The sequence below is a fragment of the Triturus cristatus genome, chromosome 1_1 (genome assembly GCF_964204655.1).
Source record: "Triturus cristatus chromosome 1_1, aTriCri1.1, whole genome shotgun sequence".
Classification (NCBI taxonomy): domain Eukaryota; kingdom Metazoa; phylum Chordata; class Amphibia; order Caudata; family Salamandridae; genus Triturus; species Triturus cristatus.
Window position 1 is genome coordinate 70472501 of NC_140579.1, and position 19249 is coordinate 70491749.

Here is a 19249-nt window from a genome sequence, read left to right on the forward strand (position 1 = left end):
CAGCGTTTTGTTAAAGCGCTCGACTAGTCCGTCTCCTTGGGGGTGGTACGGGGTGGTGAATTTGTACGATACTCCGCACTGCTGCCAGAGGGACTTCATATATCGGGAGATAAAGTTCGTACCCCGGTCACTCATGACTTCGTGGGGGAACCCCATGCGGGAGAAGATCCCCCATCAAGGCCCGGCCTACCACAGGGGCCGTCACGGTGCGGAGAGGGATGGCTTCGGGGTAAAGGGTGGCATGATCCACTAGGACGAGGATGAACCGGTGGCCCTGGGCGGTCTTGGGGTCCAGCGGTCCCACAATGTCGATTCCTACCCGCTCAAAAGGGGTACTGACGACGGGGAAGGGTTGTAGCGGAGCCTTGCGCTTGCCCCCACTCTTTCCGCTGGCCTGGCACGTGGGGCAGGACTTGCAGTGGGCCTCCACATTTGCTCGCATCTTGGGCCAATAGAAGTGGGTGACGAGTCGTTGGTAGGTCTTATCTTGGCCTAAGTGTCCGGCCAGAGGTACATCATGGGCCAGGCCCAGGAGGAGACTTCGGAAGCGTAGGGGTACCACCAGTACCCGGGCCGATCCCAACTCGGCCGACTTCTGTTCGCTGTACAGGAGGCCGTCCTCCCAGTATATCCAGTGGGTGCCAGTCGGGTCGCCAGCTGCTTGGGCCTCGGCCTGTTGTTGGGGTCCGATGAGGGACGGGCAGGTGGATTGTTCTTGGCAGAACTCTTCAAGGGAGGGGCCCCCTTCGCAGGGCCACTGGGCCAGTTCTGGCAAGCCCTCGAGGTGGGTCAGGGTTTCGGGGTCGGAAGGCACTGACCCTTCGTCGGGAGCGGTCGGCTCGTCCAGAAGGGGGTCGTTAGCCTCTGGGTGGTGTATTCTGGATCTCGGGGGTGGTGGTGGTGTCTAGCGGCAGGGCCCCTTCCCCCTCGGAGGGAGGCGGCCTGAGAGTCATTGAGCGCGTGGTGGCGCATACCCATTCGGGTAGGCCCATCATCTCGAGATGGGCTCTCCGTTCCACTTGTCCCCACGGGGAGTTCTCAAGGTCGTTGCCCAGGAGGCAGTCCACGGGCTGGGAGGTTCGGACCGCCACCTTTAACTTGCCGGTGACTCCCCCCCCCCCCACCCCCCCATTCGAAGGGGACTAGGGCCATCCGGCAGAGGTTCTCGGAATTGTCTGAGGATATAACGGGGCAAAAGGCGCCAGGCAGAATCTGATCTTCGGAGATCAGGTGACAATGAACCGCCGTGACACTCGCCCCCGTGTCCCGGAGGCCCTCGATGCGGTGACCGTTGACCGTCACCTGCTGTCGGTACTTCTTCGTATTGGCGGGCAGGGACGTTCCGGGGACCATCTCCCGGTCCCCTAGGGAGACCAAGTCCATGGCGGCTGGTTCCCATTCCTCGGAGTCTTCTATCTCTTCCCCCAGGGCTACGGAGGCCATCTGTCGAGCCGGCGGGGTTGTTGTGGTGGACCGCTGGTACAGGGGACACTGAGGGTCTCTGGCATAGTGTCCGGTCTGTTGGCAGCGAAAACAGGTGATCCTCACTCGGGGCCCCGGCCTCCCTGGTGGCCCGGTGCTGGCCGGAGGTGGAGCTGGAAAGGGCGGAGATGGTCCTCTGGGAGGGCTGAGCGGGGGTCCGCCCGGGAGCTCCCGTTGACGGCCTTGATTCCCTCCGCCCCTCTGGCGGGGGGGTCCCTGACTGTGGCGACCGTAGTCTCCCACGGGGCCCTGGGAGGCCGGGTGTTCACCCATCGGTCAGCCTCGACGGCCAGTTTTCGAGGGTCTGTGAGTTTGCTGTCCAGGAGGTGCTGGCGTAGCTCTACGAAGCAATTAGCGGACAAGTGTTCCCATGCGATTAGGTCGAACAGCTCCTCAAAGGTGGAGACCTTGCTGCCCTTGATCCACCCGTCCAAGGCCCGGCTGTAGAAGTTCACGTACTCCACCCAGGTGGTACCGGGTATCTTTTTGCAGTCTCTAAACCGTTGCCGGTACATTTCAGGGGTGAGCCCATATCTGGCTACTAGAGCCTCTTTCATGTGACTATAGGAGTTCATCACGGTGGAGGGCAGGTCCAGCAGGGTATCTCTCCCCTCGCTCAGGAAGCGGCCCCACAGCCCAGCCCCCCAGTCTTTCTGCGGGAATCGGTGGGAGGTCATGGCGACTTCGTAGGCCTTGAACCATTGCTGAATATCGTCGTTCTTATAGTATTCTTTTACCACATCCTTGGGGATGTGGACCTTTGGTTCCACGGTGGAGGAGATGGGTTGTGTTCCCGAGGGTCGGGCCTCCTCCTTCCTAGCCTTGAGCTTGATTTCTTTTAGGCTACGTTCGTGCTCTAGTTGGAGTTTTTTTTCGTCGTGCTCTCTCTGTCGTTTCTTTTCCTCTAGTTCTCCTTGTAGGCGTAACTGTTCCACCGCCAGTTTTTTCTCAGCCAGTTTTAGCTCTCCTTCGATTTTTAATTTTGCTAGTTCTAGTTCGTGGTGGCGATCTCTTTCTCGGTCCGCTAGTTCCTCTGGGGATAGGCCCCTCTCGGGGGCGCCGTTCCTCCCCGGGTTGCTTCGTGGTTCGTTGGGAGGCTCTCCTTCTGTTTGTGTCTGGGGAGTTTCCGCCTCGACCCATGTTTTTAATGCCCCCTGGAAGCTCTCTTTCGTGCTTAGTCCGGTGGTAGCGATTCCAAAGTCTTTGCAAAATTGTTTCAGTTCTCGGTGCGTATAATGTTCTAACTGGTCCTTTTGGAATGCCGTGCTCGGGTTGGTGCCTGCGGCACCTAGGGAAGTTTCTCCTTCCATTCTTCTTGGTAGTGCGTACGCCGTCTACTGTACGATCTCTAGGTGTTGGCTGGGATCCCGTCGCCTGCCACCAAATGTTGGAAAGCGTTCCCCGGGGAGGCTGCGGAATGCGTTCCTGACCACCCGGAGGCCCACCTTACCCACAGTTAGGCCGAGCAAGAGCAGGGAGGCCCTTCCTGGAAGGGTCTCGTACCTAGGATCGCACACGCTACGCTTACTCTCTTCTTCGGATAGAGGGACACCACACAGTAATTCGTTGTAAGATAATATGCTTTTATCGGTGGTTATCAGGGATCTTTATGATCCGGCAGGCAGGTGCAGAATTAAGGCCACAGGCGGCAATGATCTTGTGATGGGGGGAAAAGGGGTAGCGGGACAGTCTTTCAATCAGGGTCTCTGCGAGGTATCCGGCGCCCAGCTCTCAATCCTCGAGCTGAGGGGATGTTGCTTCTCTCGGCGATCTCTGCCGATTCTCTTGGAGGAGCGGGCCGCGAGTCACTCAGCAGGCACCGGAGGTTCTTAGTTCAGGGAGCCGCGACGGCGTCAGCAGGGCTCAGATCGTTCAGAGTTCGGGGAGCCGCGACAGCGTCAGCAGGGCTCAGATGGTTCAGAGTTCGGGGAGCCGCGACAGCGTCAGCAGGGCTCAGATGGTTCGGAGTTCGGGGAGCCGCGACAGCGTCCGCAGGGCTCAGGTGGTTCAGAGTTCGGGTAGCGTTCTTCTGTTCGGGGAGCAATCGAGCCGCGACCAAGTCCGCAGGCTCTCGTCAGTCCAGGTCTTCTCTGCCTCCCGTCCCTTCAGCACCCCTTGTTATACTCCCCCTCCTCTTTGAAGTCCGGAGTCCTCGCAGAGAGGGGTCTGGGGGCGGTGTGTGGGGGTTTCCTGTCGCTCGGCACCTTGATCTGTTCAGGTGTGTCCGGGAGGGACTCCAGACGCCCAGCAGGCGAGGCGCCCGCTCATCGGGGGCCTGGGGGTCGATCGAAACCTCCCTCGGGGAAGAGACGAGAGGTGTGGCAGGGTCGGTGCCTCTCGGTCTGGTCTCGGTTGGGGTGTTTCGCTCTCCCTCGGCCAGGCATGCGTGTTGGGGATCTGGTCGGCCCTCGGGATGTTGGTCCACGGGAGCCGGAAGGCCGTGTCCACGAGGTTCGGCGTGGTTGTAGTGTAACTTGCTGGTCGGGAGGGCCCACGCCACGAGGCCGTTCTCACACTTTGTAAATAGCTTTCATTTAATTAGTGGCATACACTTACATTAATTTAAATTAGTTACTTATGCTGATTAAATTGGGAACCTGTTTACTTACATTTTGTATACAGTTATTCTTGAGGTATGTAACGTTTTCCAGCAATGCTAGAGCCTAGAACCGACAGTCTAGAACCAGGCACTGGGTGCTTCAGAACCCGGCAGTCCAGAACCAGGCACTGGCTGCTTCAGAGCCTGGCAGTCTAGAACCAGGCACTGGCTGCTTCAGAGCTGGGCAGTCTAGAACCAGGCACTGGCTGCTTCAGAGCCGGGCAGTCTAGAACCAGGCACTGGCTGCTTCAGAGCCCGGCAGTCTAGAACCAGCCCGGCATTCTTGAACCAGCTCGGCAGTCTAGAACCAGGCACTGGCTGCTTCAGAGCCCGGTAGTCTAGAACCAGGCACTGGCTGCTTCAGAGCCCGGTAGTCTAGAACCAGGCATTGGGTGCTTCAGAGCCCGGCAGTCTAGAACCAGGCATTGGGTGCTTCAGAGCCCGGCAGTCTAGAACCAGGCACTGGCTGCTTCAGAGCCCGGCAGTCTAGAACCAGGCACTGGGTGCTTCAGAGCCCGGCAGTCTAGAACCAGGCACTGGGTGCTTCAGAGCCCGGCAGTCTAGAACCAGGCACTGGGTGCTTCAGAGCCCGGCAGTCTAGAACCAGGCACTTGGTGCTTCAGAGCCCGGCAGTCTAGAACCAGGCACTGGCTGCTTCAGAGCCCGGCAGTCTAGAACCAGGCACTGGCTGCTTCAGAGCCCGGCAGTCTAGAACCAGGCACTGGCTGCTTCAGAGCCCGGCAGTCTAGAACCAGGCATTGGCTGCTTTAGAGCTCGGCAGTCTAGAACCAGGCACTGGCTGCTTTAGTGCCCGGTAGTCTAGAACCAGGCACTGGCTGCTTCAGAGCCCGGTAGTCTAGAACCAGGCATTGGGTGCTTCAGAGCCCGGCAGTCTAGAACCAGGCACTGGCTGCTTCAGAGCCCGGCAGTCTAGAACCAGGCACTGGCTGCTTCAGAGCCCGGCAGTCTAGAACCAGGCATTGGGTGCTTCAGAGCCCGGCAGTCTAGAACCAGGCACTTGGTGCTTCAGAGCCCGGCAGTGCAGAGCCACAGACTCTGCCACTCGGACTCCTCTCCAGAGCTGGCTTGTGTCTTTTCTTTCTTCCAGTATTAGAGCTATTTATTTCTGGTAAAGAAGCCAGACGGATAGTGCAAGGCCTGTCTGTTTGTAGAGTGCTTAATTTGAGCGTGTGGTTTCCGGTACTCTGCAGCGGCACACCGGCGCTTGTGACAGTTTGCGCATGCGGTCTGGCTAATTTCGAGATGACCACAACAGCAATCATTTATTCATTCAATATACATTATGACTATCACCTGCCGCCCTAGCACTCTTAGGCCTGGTATAATGCGGTTTGTCACACTTGTAGGCGTGTGATGGTTGTAGTGGTGTTTGTAGGCGTGTGATGGTTGTAGTGGTGCTTGTAGGCGTGTGATGGTTGTAGTGGTGCTTGTCGGCGTGTGATGGTTGTAGTGGTGTTTGTAGGCGTGTGATGGGTGTAGTTGTGTTGTTCCTTTCAGTGACGGCGCTGCCAGGGGCAGTGTGTGGCGCCAGCTGCAGTGGCCCCTGATGACAATCCCGGCACTTAGCACTGGTTGTGAGTGCCTGCCTGTGGGTCCTCCGTGGCTGGGTGAGTTATTGTTACTACTAGGAGTGGTTGATGACCTCTGACCTCTGCTTCTCTCTCCTGCAGCTGCGGTGACCCTGGACCCGGACACCGCTCATCCCTGGCTTGTCCTGTCCGAGGACGGAAGGAGCGTGAGGCTGGGAGACACAGACCAGGGTCGGCCCCACACGGACCAGAGATTCACGAAATACATCATTGTCCTGGGGAGGGAGAGGCTGAGCTCCGGGAGGCATTACTGGGAGGTGGAGGTGGGGGGCAAGACGGGCTGGTACCTGGGGGTGTGTGACGAGGCTGCGAGCAGGAAGGGGGAGATCACAGCATCACCTGAGGATGGATGCTGGAGAGTGTTGCTCAGAGATGGTGAATACAAAGCTGCCACCTCCCCCTCCACCCTCCTGGCCCCCCGTGCGCCCCCCACGGCTGTGGGTCTCTTCCTGGACTATGAGGCGAGCAGGCTCTCGGTGTACAATGTGACTGACCGGTCTCTGCTCTTCACCTTCTCCGGGGCCTCCTTCCCCCCCACCCTGCGGCCCTACTTCATGCCAGGTCTCAAGGATGGAGGGAGGAATGCGGGGGCGCTGCGGGTCCTGCCGGGGACAGGGGGGAGTGAAGAGAGTGTCTGCAGCGCAGGTGAGAGAGCGCTGTAACCAGGGAAAGGAGCGCTGTGTAATGGAACTGGTGCTCAGTCGTGTTCGCGCCATATAGAACTGCAAACACAAACTCGGTGTATGTGCCCTGCAGGGAGCAGCTGAGGAAGAGACAACAGACCTGCTCCCACAGAGACTGACTTCTGTCGCCCGAGGGCCTCCTTCCCTCATAAACACTGAGGGAAGGAGTGAGTCAGTCCCTAGATGACACAAAACGATTGGCGATGTGACGTAATGTTACTTATTTAGGAAGGAGGAGAGAAGAGCGAGCAAACGTGCATGACTGAAACAAGAACCCAGCTGCAAAAAGCCTTGTCTAACATTGCTGGGAAGTCTTAGGTTTTATTCAGAACTTACCAGCAAATTGCATTATGGGACATGTAGTTTCCTTTTACAGGCTCAAAGAAAGCAGCACACAAAGTGATATTGGGTAATACATCAGCATTGGCTGAAGGTGTCACATATGACACGGTGTCACTTAGCAGCTATGGAAAAACAAGCATAGGCAAAGCCAATAGTTCTTACATTGATTTAGTTTAGGAGTTTTATATAGCGAGACCCGACGGTATCGGAGCGCTTTACAACATTTGTCACGTTAGTCATACAGTCTGGCAAAAAGTATGTATGCTGGCTCAGGGCGTTTTGACAGTCTCAGCGCGAGGTAGATCCTGAATGCATGGATGTCTGGTAGTATTCCCGTTGTGCGCCTGTTGACTTTGACTCGACCTCCTGTAGTGAGGCAGGATAAAGTCCGGGGTGGTGAAGGCGCAGGAGGTAGAAGACTTAATGTCCCACTAATAGTGCCCTGCGGTGCGCTTTGGCTTGCGGACGGTAGCTGTCGGTACGGGAGAGAGCGCTCAAGGAAGAGGTCTTTGAGCTGTCTTTTGAATCTTACAAAGGAGGGGGTAGTCCTAATATGGACAGGAATGGAGTTCTGGATTTTGGGTGCGTTTCCAGCGAAGGAGCGGGCTGCGTTTTTTTGTTTGCGTGATTTCAGGGGGAGGAGGAGTAGAGTGTTGGTGCTCCTGAGGTTCCTTGTCTGGCCGACTTGTTTGAGTTTGGAGGCCAGGTAGTCTGGTTTCCCTGTGTGCAGGGCTTTGTGCGTGAGGCAGGCAGTTCTGAAGCGGGCACGCATTTCAACCGTGAGTCATTTTAGTTCTCGGAGTGCGGGGGAGATGTGATCATATTTCTTAATTCCGGTGACCTTTCTGGCTGCTGCGTTGAGGGTTGTTCTGAGGGGTGGAAGTGGGTTTTTGCTGTACCTGTGAGGACTGCGTTACCGTAGTCGAGTCTAGACACCACCAGTGATTGAGTCGCTTGCTCGAGGTCCTTGGGTGGGATGAAGGGTTTTATTTTGTACAGTACTTAGTTTCAAGTTGAGGAAGACGCTCTTTGCAGAGTTCTTGATGTGCTTTGCCATGTAAAGTTTTGATAAACGCATGTGTTTTTATCTTTTGTTACTTTTTGTATTGCCAGCATATGCCACAAATATAAGAAACAAAAAAAACATGCAGCGGCCTGACTACGACGCCCGAATTATAGCAATAAAGTTTCATTTTCAAAGGAACAACCACAGTAGAACCGTGTGAATGCTTCATATGAGGCCGTTGTGAGGCTGAAGTGGGCCGACCGATTCCACTATGTTGTAAGCTGCAGCAGAAGCAAGATATGAATGAGGGAAAAATAGACCAATCTATGAAGCTTTTCACCATCTATATGTATTCTTTACTTGTATATTGCTTGAATACAAGAGGCTGGCAAGACCGGTACAGCCATCTCTGTGCAAGACTTAAAATCATGTACGAAGGCCAGTAAAGAGGGGACTACAGAAACAACAGAGAACAAGCATTGAGAAAGCCAATAGGTACAGTGCTGGCCGCCGGCCTTTTGGCTTTGTGAATGTTGGTTTTGTCATGTTTATTGCAGAAACGTTACTGTTAGGGTTGCTGCTGCTTCCTGGTCATTAATAAAAACACTGGATAAAAGTAAAAATATTTCTCAGTCTCAAAGTGCCCGCAATGCCATAGTAGTGACCGGCTCTGACGGCAGCGACTGTGTGGGACCGATATAGATAGATGGGAGGCGGCTATCGAAACAGTAAAGTACAGTGGAGAAGGTGCTGCAAGCATAGTACAGAGCTGCATTAAGGCAAAGTAGCTGTTGTTGAGAAGCCATTCCAAGCACAAGGGATAACTTATTGAGACAACCATTAACCCCTTCGCTGCGGTGGGAATTCCGCCGCAGCACTGGGGGGTGTGGGGAGGGCAGCGCGGTGGCGCTGTGCTCATGACGGAGCCACTCCATCATGAGCCACGGTTGAGCTGTGCTCATGACGGAATGGTTCCGTTATGACTCCGCCCAGTTGCATTGTCCCCCCGCACAGGCGGGGAAACAGCGCCGCGTGGGCGGAGCGGCCGCCAACGGTCGCGGCATGACGGAACCGCTCCGTCATGAGCACACGGCAACCGTGGCTCATGACGGAGCGGTTCCGTCATGAGCGGGGAAGGGGTTAAAATCACTTCTACAGACCCAGTAGCAGGAGCTCTCTTACCATGTATGTCGGATCAAAAGAGACAAATAGAAAACGATAATGGTCTGATAGGCACCAAACCTTCCGGGCCTTCAAGCACACACACTTCTCGTGTAGTAATGTGAATTATTATTGTTAGCCTAATATTCTCATGTGATTAGGAATTCCACAAATGTCACTGAGATGTTTCAAACAGCCTCGCGTGTAATCTAAGATGTTGCCTTTACATAAAGGCTAGCCTAGCGACTCAGCGACTTTAATGGTATTAGGGATGGTGTGAAGCTCCTGGGCCTGTTTATCCTGATCACAGATTGGTCGATTCAGTTACTGATTTCAAGCCTATCGATGGGACAGAATTGGGAGGGATTCAGGCCGCAGCCGGCTCTTCAGCCCAATGCCGTGTCATGAAATGGAAGGTGGATTTGTAGAGCGCTGCTTATCACCCATGAGGGTATCCAGGCACCAAGACGCATTGTAGACAGCATTGTCTGTCGGCCTAAGGACTATTCGATTAAATTAACAAATGCATAGTGTGCTTCCTCCAAGAATATATACTCCTGTCATATTAATTTGACCTGTAATATGCAAGTGTAAATTGAAAAACAAAAACCTCATGAAAATCTCAGATTTTGGAAAAAAACTAAAAGTGAAGTTCATGGACAGCCAGGATTTCTGAGCATTGGATACAGTATTTTCTCTAAATCCCAAAAATGATTCCATTCCCAACTAAATGTTCAGAGTGAAGAAATGTCTTTTTTATTTCCTTGCTGAAGATCAAGGCACCAGACTGCATTCCAGGGCAGCACCAGCCATTACCAGTTGTGACGGATGGTCTACGTTTATCCTGTTTTCTTTATTTTATGATTTAAATTGTTCTTTTGAAAAAAAGAAACCTCTGAACCTATTTCTATCTTGGGGTGGGACTGCATGCAAGAAACACCGAAGAGTGAGAGTAACAGGCCACTTTATTGGGACAGGTGTGCAGTGATCTCAAAACATCACAAAAATAATATGAATCCCACATCACTAATACATATTCATCCTCATCAAGATCTTTATTCGGATAATTATTTATCCATAAAAGCAACTTTAAAACTACTTCGCTTAAAAAAACTCCACATAAATACATTTGTTTGTGCTCGATATTACACTGCATAAGCAATCCTAAAATGTCAATAAAAGTCCATTTCTTAAGAACAGTTGTACCAAAGTATCCTCGGGTTCAAGGTACTGCAAACTCTAATCTTCAAATTCCAAATCATCCGGTGCTGTTAATTGTTGTCTTCTGGCAATAACACGTGTAATATATGTTGAGACCGTGTAACAGATTAATTCATTCTCAAGGGGGCGTGGCCTGGTGCCGATGGTGTGAGCAACACAGCTTGAGAGCTCCGATTGGCTGGCTGCCATCCACCTCGATCCTGATGGATCCCGACTGACATTCTGCCCCGGAGAGCGATCCCCAAGCTCCCCCCCCCCCCCCCCCAAGGTACGACGGAGCAACTGAAGAGAGTTGCACAGAGGAACTGCAACAGGGGAAGCAGGCACATCCACGGAGAAATGACAGCCACGTTCCTGAGCTGAGGTAGGCCTGTCCTGGACAGAACTGATCGCGTGAGCGAAGGCGCGCGAGGCCCAGAACCCATGGATCCAGACAGAGGACTGACCATAATCAAGATATCTGACTTGAGCCCTGCGGGCCTGAGAAGTGGGAAACCCAGCAAGAAGAGGAGCCCCAATGCAGAGGGACAGAGCAGCGGGGAGTCCAGCGGAGAAGAGGGGGCCGCTGACGGGGCAGACTGTGAGTGCGACCCCCTGAACAGAATGAGACTCTGGAAGGGGCCCCAACCATCGGAATTAGAGCATGAGACCCCATCCCCCCGCCCTCCCGACTGGTGCCGCCATAAAGGTGAGGCCGAGAGGGGCATAGATTGGAGAAGCGAGACCGGTGCAAGAGAGAAGCGAGGCACTGTGCTGCCGCAACCCCAGGAGATGAGACAGCCTGGCTAGGGTGAAGAAAGAGCATCAGCGGAGCAGCCCTGAGACGCTGTAGCCCACAAGATAGGAAACCGCGCCAAAGAGAAGGGATACCTCAGAGATACTTGACGATAGACCCCCAAAACCGGAGCAGTCGGGTGGCGCCGTAGGACTCTGCTGCACGCAGAGTAAAGCGCTGGCAGGCCCAGGAGCCTTGAGAGGCACTCCCCATGCAGATTAAGCCGTGAACTGCGCAAATAGCGACATACGTCACCCAGGCACGACACAGCAAACTTCTGAGCAGGCAAGTAGGGCTGGCAGGGTGAAATAGTTAATAGCGCATATTCTTCGAAGAGTGGAGAACCCTGGTCAAAAGGCACAAACTAACAGGGGCATAAAGAATAATACAGATCTGGAGGGAAAGATGGGGAAATCCCAAAGAAGCGGGACAAAGATGGAGCCTCCGCTGAAAGAACCATGGAGGAGAACGATGATCCTACTACAGGCCATAACTTTCTCCAGTGACCGATTAGAGGCCAAGATAGACTCCATAGGTGTGTATCTGGGCATACTCACAGAAGATCACAGACTGACAGAAAGAGTGTCATCGAACGAGCGCCAGCTGACACAAGCCTCTCCAGAAATAGCAGCTATGAAAAAACAGTTGGCTACCCTCGAAACAAAACTGCACACACTTGACTTGCGAGCGGAGGTCGCCGAAAAGAGGGCTCGCAGAAATAACATTAGAATAGGGCAGTACCTGAGAAAGTAGATGGCGCCAACATGGTAGACTACCTGGATAACTGGATGCGCACAGAGGTAGCGCCGGAAGACTATCAGAGTTCTATGTATTAGAGAGAGCCCAGTGGGTACCAGCGAGACCGCCTATACCCGGAGCCCCTCCACGAGTAGTGATAGCAAAGCTGCTGCACTACAAAGACAGGAACCATATATTAGCCTAGGCGCAGCAAAAGGGGGATATCAAGGTGAATAATGCATCAGTAAGACTCTTTCCGGATTTCTCGAGAGAAGTACAGAGGCAAAGAGGCTCCTTCCAGAGCGTAAAGCAAAAACCCCGCCAGCTGAACTATAAATATATAATGCTCTATCTGGCCCAATTGCGAGTGACCCTGCCAGATGGAGCTATGTTCTTCCGAACCCTGCCAGAGACCTGGGAATGGCTGGAGGCACGAGAGGGAACAGGACTGGCCCACGAGGCACCCTAGTCAAGTAGACAAACAAACAGACCTCGCCTATGCAGAACTAAGAGAGACGCATTGGCCCCATGCAGGAAGAGGCGCGAATGTAAAGAAAAAAGGTGATGTAGGTGGTAGCATTGATAAGCGGGAAGGAGAGGGGGAAAGTGCAATCTGAAGACGGCGATGCAATGATGGAGACGGACTCCGAACAGGGCTCTTGCGAGTCTGAGACCCGGAGCACAGTACTCCCAGAGGCGACACCGCAGACTGCTGATGACGTTATTTGAGGGATAAACGGATGCGGGAGCTGAGAAGAGACTCTGGGGGACATTTGATGCAGCTGGCCCATTTGATGCAGCTGGCCCAAAGACAAGGTACTGGGGTTGCTATGGGGGCAGCTTGGCAAGGACTTTATGATATGAGCGAGCTGGGTGGCGGCCATAAGGGCTGACTGAGCAGATCCCCCCCCCCCCCCCGCAATCTGCAAGCAACCACTTGCTGGACTAAGTTAGCAGTTTGGATGGGAGGCGTTTACCTACTTGTCCTGGGGAGTGGGAGTTGGGGGAATTGTTTACAGTTTATACAAAGGGCAGGACTTGAGTTGCACCGTTTACAGAACCTGCTGCAGAACAAAGAGCCCAAGCCGGTTGAAGTGACGGACAGGGGGAATGACAGGGATGCCTACCCCCCATTCTTAATATGACACCTGATGACAGGCACACAACCATACAAATGCATGACTTGGAAAATTAGAGGGATGCATACAATGGCCAAGAGATATAAGGTATTTTCTTACCTCCGACGATGGGGCGTCAAAATATCCCTGCTTCAAGAAACTCACGTCACGCAAAAAGAGGGGATAGTGAGGCAAAGGCGCTGGAGGGGACAAGACTAACTTACCAAATACTCTGCTTCTGCGTGAGGGGCTATGATATGGATCCAGGCAGGGGTCCCCTTCCAACTCATAGACTTCCTAGTAGACACAGAGGGCAGCTTCGTGGCCATACGAGGACGGCTGGAGGGTCGCGAAGAGCATAGTGAGTGTATATGCCCCCAACACTGACCAACCTGCTTTCTTTAACCAACAAAACCATCTCCTGGCTCCGTACCTGACTGGCACAACGATCGTGGGGGGAGACTTTAACAGCGTGGGTGTCATCCATCTAGATAGGTCCCATCCCTCACTATGGGATTCCCGGACAGTACACGTATCACAGGCATTTAATAACTTGCGACATTAATGGAAAATCCTTCACCCTAGGGACAGGGGTTACTCTTACTACTTGGCAGTACACTAGCCACACACGAGATTAGATACACTGCTATGCACGGCAGATGTACAGAGTTTAGTACACACTGCAGAATATTTGTCACGTACAATCTCAGACCACAATCCAGCACTAATAAGTTTTAAATGGGTGCGCTCTAGACCTGCGATTCCCACCTGGAGACTCCACCCAGACACCCTAGAAGACCAAGTATTTCGAGAAGGGATTGGGGACAAAGTAACCCAATACTTTACTGAGAATGAAGGGACAGCCTCTTCCCCACAGGTAGCGTGGGACGCCTTTAAGGTGATATTGAGAGAGGTCATTGTATAGCAGAAGCTATAGGGGTCAGGCGTACACTCCTCAAGGAAGTTGAGGAGGCAGACGAGACTCTCAAGGGTTCGCCAATAGTAGACCTGGACGATGGGGAGGGCAACAGACAATACCCGCAGGAGAAGATTAATTATATCTTCGCTGGATACTATGCTGGGCTATATAAGAGTTCGGCGCAGTGTAATAGAGTGGAGACCCGAGAATATTTGGACGGATTGTGGATGAGACGCTTAGCTCCCGAAGAGACCACAGAGTTGGGAGGAGACATTACACTACAGGAAGTGCGAGCGGCCATTAAACATATGGCATGCAATAAAACGCCAGGTACAGACTGGTTGCCGGAAGAATTGTACGCCACATATGTGGAAGAATTGGCCCCTGGCTTGGTCAAGTTGTATGCTGAAGCCCGGGACGCAGGGATACTGCTCGAAAGCTCTAGAGAAGCCCTCATAGTTCCGGTGCTGAAGCCAGGGAAAGTGGCTAAACATGGATTACAAGATCTTAAATTAAATACTGGCAACCCGGCTGTTACTGCACATGTCTACGTTGGTCCACTTCGACCAGGCCGGATTTATACCAGGGCGGAACCCAGCCACAAACATACTAAGACTCCTAACTTTTATGGACGCAGAGGACTATAATAAGCCTGAAGCAGTGGTCTATGCTGTAGACATTGAGAAGGCCTTTGATAGTCTTGAATGGCACTTCCTATACAAAGTGATGACTGTGACGGTCCTGGGGGGGGGGTCCTTGACATGGGTAACTGCTCTACACAAACCCAACGGCCAGAGTGCATATGGGGAAGACTATTTCTTCCAGACAGACGGTGGAACAAGGGACGAGGCAGTGATGCCCACTGTCCCTGCTGCTATTTGCTCTTGCTATGGAGCCACTAACTTGCAGAGCGAGAAAGAGGCAGGATTACAGAGGTCAGATGATCAGAGAGACACATCATCGCAAAGCCCTATATGCGGCTGACCTACTACTATTCCTCTGAGATACGACTGCGGATCTGGAAGGGGCGCAGGCCATGTTGGAGCAATTTGATAGATTATCTGGCCTCAAGGTCAACAGACAGAAATCGAAGTTAATCCCTTTGGCGCCTAATAGACCCCCACCAATAGGCGAGATGCTGGGCAAGGTAGCGGAGGCGAGTGGGTAGCAGAGTGCCCTATTCTCCGGGCCTGCTTTGACACTTTCCAAGGTGGGCACCGTGCGGGACTCGAAGCTTGGGAGGAGGCAGGACTGAGAGTGGTTAGAGATCTCTACTAGGACTCCAAGAAGCTCCCTTTCGGAGAGTTACAGGCTGAATATGACCTGCAGGAGGCCATGTAGTGTAGTTCCTATAGTACCCCTGCAGGACCTGCGCTTTTGGATAACATACACTGTGGGTCGGGTGGTAGACTGACTCTGAGCACCCCCATCGCGTATGTTAGCCTTGTTTGCATTAGCTAGCTCACAGTGCCACTAGAATATCCTTTTATCAGAGAGATTAGTTTTTGGCAACCTCAAAAAATAACAAACCCTGATTCCTTAGACTCGTGGAAACAATATACTACTTTTCACCCCGTCACTCGTGGTTGCTCATTTGGCCTCAGAGAGATGCACAGAAGTGTTTACAATAAGAATTTATTGCACTGTTGTTCTTCTTGTGTAAAATATATGCGCTGCTACAACTGTTACACAGTAGCAGAGATATAGGATCGGCAGTACAGTGAATAAAAAGGAATAGTACAGTTCTACCATTTTGCAATAGTCATGAACATACACATGAATATAAAACGCATTTATAAAATAAAGCGCATACTCCTACGATGCCTGTCTAGATGTACCTAAGTGTACCTAGCATGTGAGTAGGTGCGGAAGAGCTAATAAGCCTAAGAGCCAAGACTCCTGCTAGGATTTAGTCGAACCCCATTACCTGAATAATGAGAGTTTGGGACCTCGTCCTGGTCTTGACTTGGATACCCCACAAGGGATGGTTAGACCACTGTCAGTTGGAGCGCCTGCATGCAGTAGCCTTGTTATCTCTGGTCAGTGTGTCGGCCTTGAAGTCTCGGCTCCCTCCTAACTACTGATCGGAAGAGGTGCTGTATTTATACAGAGTCCCGTTGCCCCTTGTGCATGCGTTAGCCATTGTTTAGTATGAGGATGATGAATGGGATTAAACCTTGTGCGTAGGTAGAGGAAGGTGAAGCACACCCCCTGGGTAGCGTTCTCATAAATTATTCATATGTGCTAAGGATGACATCTTAGCAGTATTGATTGGGAAAAACCCTTCCTCTGCATGGAACTAGGTGAAAGGTTTAGTCCATAAAAGGCGTCAATCCTTATAAGGCGTTCTGTCCCTATAAGGCGTTCTGTCTTTATTAGGTGTTCTGTCCTTTCAAGGCGATATGTCCCTAAAAGGCTCGTTCATGTGAAATGAAGGGGAGATGATGTAGGAAAAAGGGTACGATGTTCCCTGGACCTAGATTAGAGTACCGATATGAAACATAACACCCACTCCTCCTAATACTCAACAATAATTATACACAATTGAGATCCACATTTTTAACTAGGTGACCGTGCATAAAACTATCAATGAGTAATTTAAAATGTTTCTAAAAACGTTAAAAAATCATTTAAAAACAGTTTAGAAAAACGTTGACAGAAAAAATGTTCTCTTGAAATGACTTTTGTTTTAAAGATCCGCAAATCACAGTCCTAAATGAGTTCATTCGTACACGTTGAACTACTGCATGCATACTTAGAAGGCCATGCTTTTGTTATTGAAATTGTCAATTTGAGGAATTTTGTTGAAATGAAAGGGGAAAAATCTGAATTCGTTTCCAGCACACGATGAGCCAGATTTAGATTAAATGTCCTGGCTGGGAGATGGAACATTATCGCTGACAGCTGCCGCAGGGGACAAACATTGTAATACCTCGCATAGCACGTCCAGGGTGCATAGATGGAATTCAGCGCTGCCAACAGCTGGTGGAGAGGCAGCCGGTGCTGTAGTCGATACCTCAGTGCTAACGGTGGAGCTGAAATTCAACTCCGTTGTAAAAGGCACCAGCGGATCCTCGAGGAATGCATGTGTCAAGATGGGAATACGCTGAGGACAGAGTTGAGCATGGGACCGCAGTTGTTCCAGCCTGGAGTCTAAGTCTGCTGGCGTCTCCGTTTGAGGTGTCAGACAGATGTCCAACTCGCATTCTCCTCCGCAAAACAGGCATCGGGAAAACAAGTATGATGCAGTCTTCAAAGACTGGTCTGAACGATAGGAACTAAGAAGCACTTAGTTCCCAGAGGCGAGGTGTACCAGATCTTGCACTATGCGCTCACAGTAATATCTCTCCAGGAGAGCTTTTGTCATCTTGCTGGTGGTTGGTCCGTCCAATACATAGCAGGTAAACGACAATCAGGATTCCAGCTATTGTGAGCAGGATCAGAGGTAGACCCCTGAAAATGCTTCCAAATACGGAGTGTATAAAGTTAAGGAATAACTCCAAGGATTGTCTGGAAGGTGCTATGAAATCCTGACCCTATGGTCTTAAATAGGTGTACAATACCACTCGTATCTGACATATTAAAGATACGACCCACCATTTCTACGAAATGTAGGGGGCAGTTTGTACGAGTAAGTGCCTGTATCTCTGTCGAGGTCCTTGCGATTTGAAATTCAACGGTTTCTCAAGCAGAGGTTAAGGGTACGGTCTGCTGTAAAAGCATGGCTTTCATTCTTCTCAAAGCATCAAACTGTATAATAGCAACATTCAGTGAAGGCCATAGCGGCGCTTCCCTGACTGTATTTGTCGGAGGAAACACTACTTGCATACAGCAAGTAACCCTGGTGTTCACGGTGACCAGATAGGCAATGCCTGGAAGCATACCACAGCAACCTTGATAATTTAGCTTCACGTAACTCCCATTCAAAAGTAACTTGAACACTGGCGTAATCACGGAAGCTGCATTTCCTTTCATGTGGCAAGCTATTGAACGATTACATGCTCCGTGCAAAACATTATCTCGGATTCCCAGAGGTCCTTTTTGTGTCCCGGCTCTTCCGTAGGGTGTTATTCCTCTCTCAGTTAGTTATCTTTCTGTAGATGGTTATACTCTAGGGGAGAGTTGAGATCTTGGTCTTCGCTCCCGTGGATGCTGGCATTCGCCTTTGGCTAATACAAGTAAGACAAGGTTCAAGAGTGACATCGATCCCCACTCCGGCATCAAAATCTATATGATAAATCCCAGGATTTCTTAATGTATTCTTTACCCAATTTTTCATATCTGCCTGCCTGCCTTTGATCAAGGTAATAGTGAAACTGAAAGGCCGTGACCAGGAGAGTGATTTGGCCATGAAGTAGCCATTCTGTTGATGGTAATTCAGCCACTGTGAATGGCAGCTTATCCAGTTTTTCAATTTGCAGCATTGTATATCTAGCTCCCCTTTGTCCCATTTCTATCTGTGTATCAGTTAGATTGTATTTTGAAAACAGAGACGTACTGTTTATAAAACGCCAAGGCACAAAGCCTGCACGCAAAGATTGCAGCGTCCAGTAACTGAGATTGGCCGTGCTGTAATATGGCTAAATCCTGTTCCAGTATGTCAATAGCGGAAGATACAGTGTTGCGCAATGAATATATCCTGGAGGTCAAAGTTGTTAACCCATTGTCCACCACAGCTAAAGCTTTTTCTAAGTTTATAGGGTCTATTTCCTGTATTCTCTCTGCAGCTGCCGGTTGGGAAGTCTTCCAGTTTTCATTATAGGCAGCATAAATGCCTGCATATATGAAACATTTTTTACGTTGTTTCCTCGGTCCTTGTAAGAAGTCCCTAAGATCCATGTCATGTGAGAGTAAAGACTAAAGTGTTGATTCACTACTGCAAAGCGTTCTTGCAGTTTGTACCACTAAGAAACACTTCTCAATTGTTACACGATCCTCTACTTGTGCAGTAGTGAAGCTCTACTCACACACTACAACTCCCATAATGCAACATACTTGAAGTTAGGGTTGTGTACCGCCCCAAGCCTCCCTCGAGCGAGCTCATTGGTCAAGGAGCTCGTTTAAACTGAAGTCCCTCCCTGAATCCCTCGCTTGGCTTCCGAAGCTCTTGTGCACTTCGCTGGAACCCTGCCTCGCCCTGGAACCTTGTGCTGTACTTGCGGAGTACAGCTGAACCGTCGTCATTGGATTAGATCGAGTTACTCCTAGTATCTGTTCCTGCATCCTTCGTTGAGAACGTCATCATCGTTAGATGAGCATTGGTCGTGTTACCGTGAACCTAGTTACTTTGGCAGTGAACTACAATCTGCCTGGAATACCTTCCCTCGAGACCCTCCGAGAAGCACACTCGCCAAGGACTCGTGCTGAATCCTACCTCTCTGCCTCGCAGACACGCTCTTCCTCACCCGAGCTCAACGTGCACTGCTTGCACCCGTACCCGTGTCCATCCACACGGAAAAGAACCTTGAACCAAGACAACTTCTACGGGTACGTTACACGCGCTGCTCGCGTGTTCCTTTTTTTTAACTTTCTTTATTAAAAACCGGGACATATCAGACGCTACCGCATTTCTGCTAATAGCAGGTCACGGACGGC

At 51.4% G+C, this 19249-nt stretch overlaps 1 protein-coding gene across 1 annotated transcript in view; it reads left to right on the forward strand.

Annotated features, from left to right (window-relative positions):
* The window catches only part of LOC146869449 (E3 ubiquitin-protein ligase TRIM39-like), a 170419-nt gene extending 162488 nt beyond the window's left edge, over positions 1 to 7931 (forward strand). Inside the window, exon 7 of the mRNA XM_085599850.1 lies at positions 5773 to 7931. Coding sequence (XP_085455976.1) covers positions 5773 to 6353 — 581 coding nt within the window. The 3' untranslated portion in view covers positions 6354 to 7931. The remainder of the gene's footprint in view (positions 1 to 5772) is intronic.
* The last annotated feature ends 11318 nt before the right edge of the window (positions 7932 to 19249 follow it).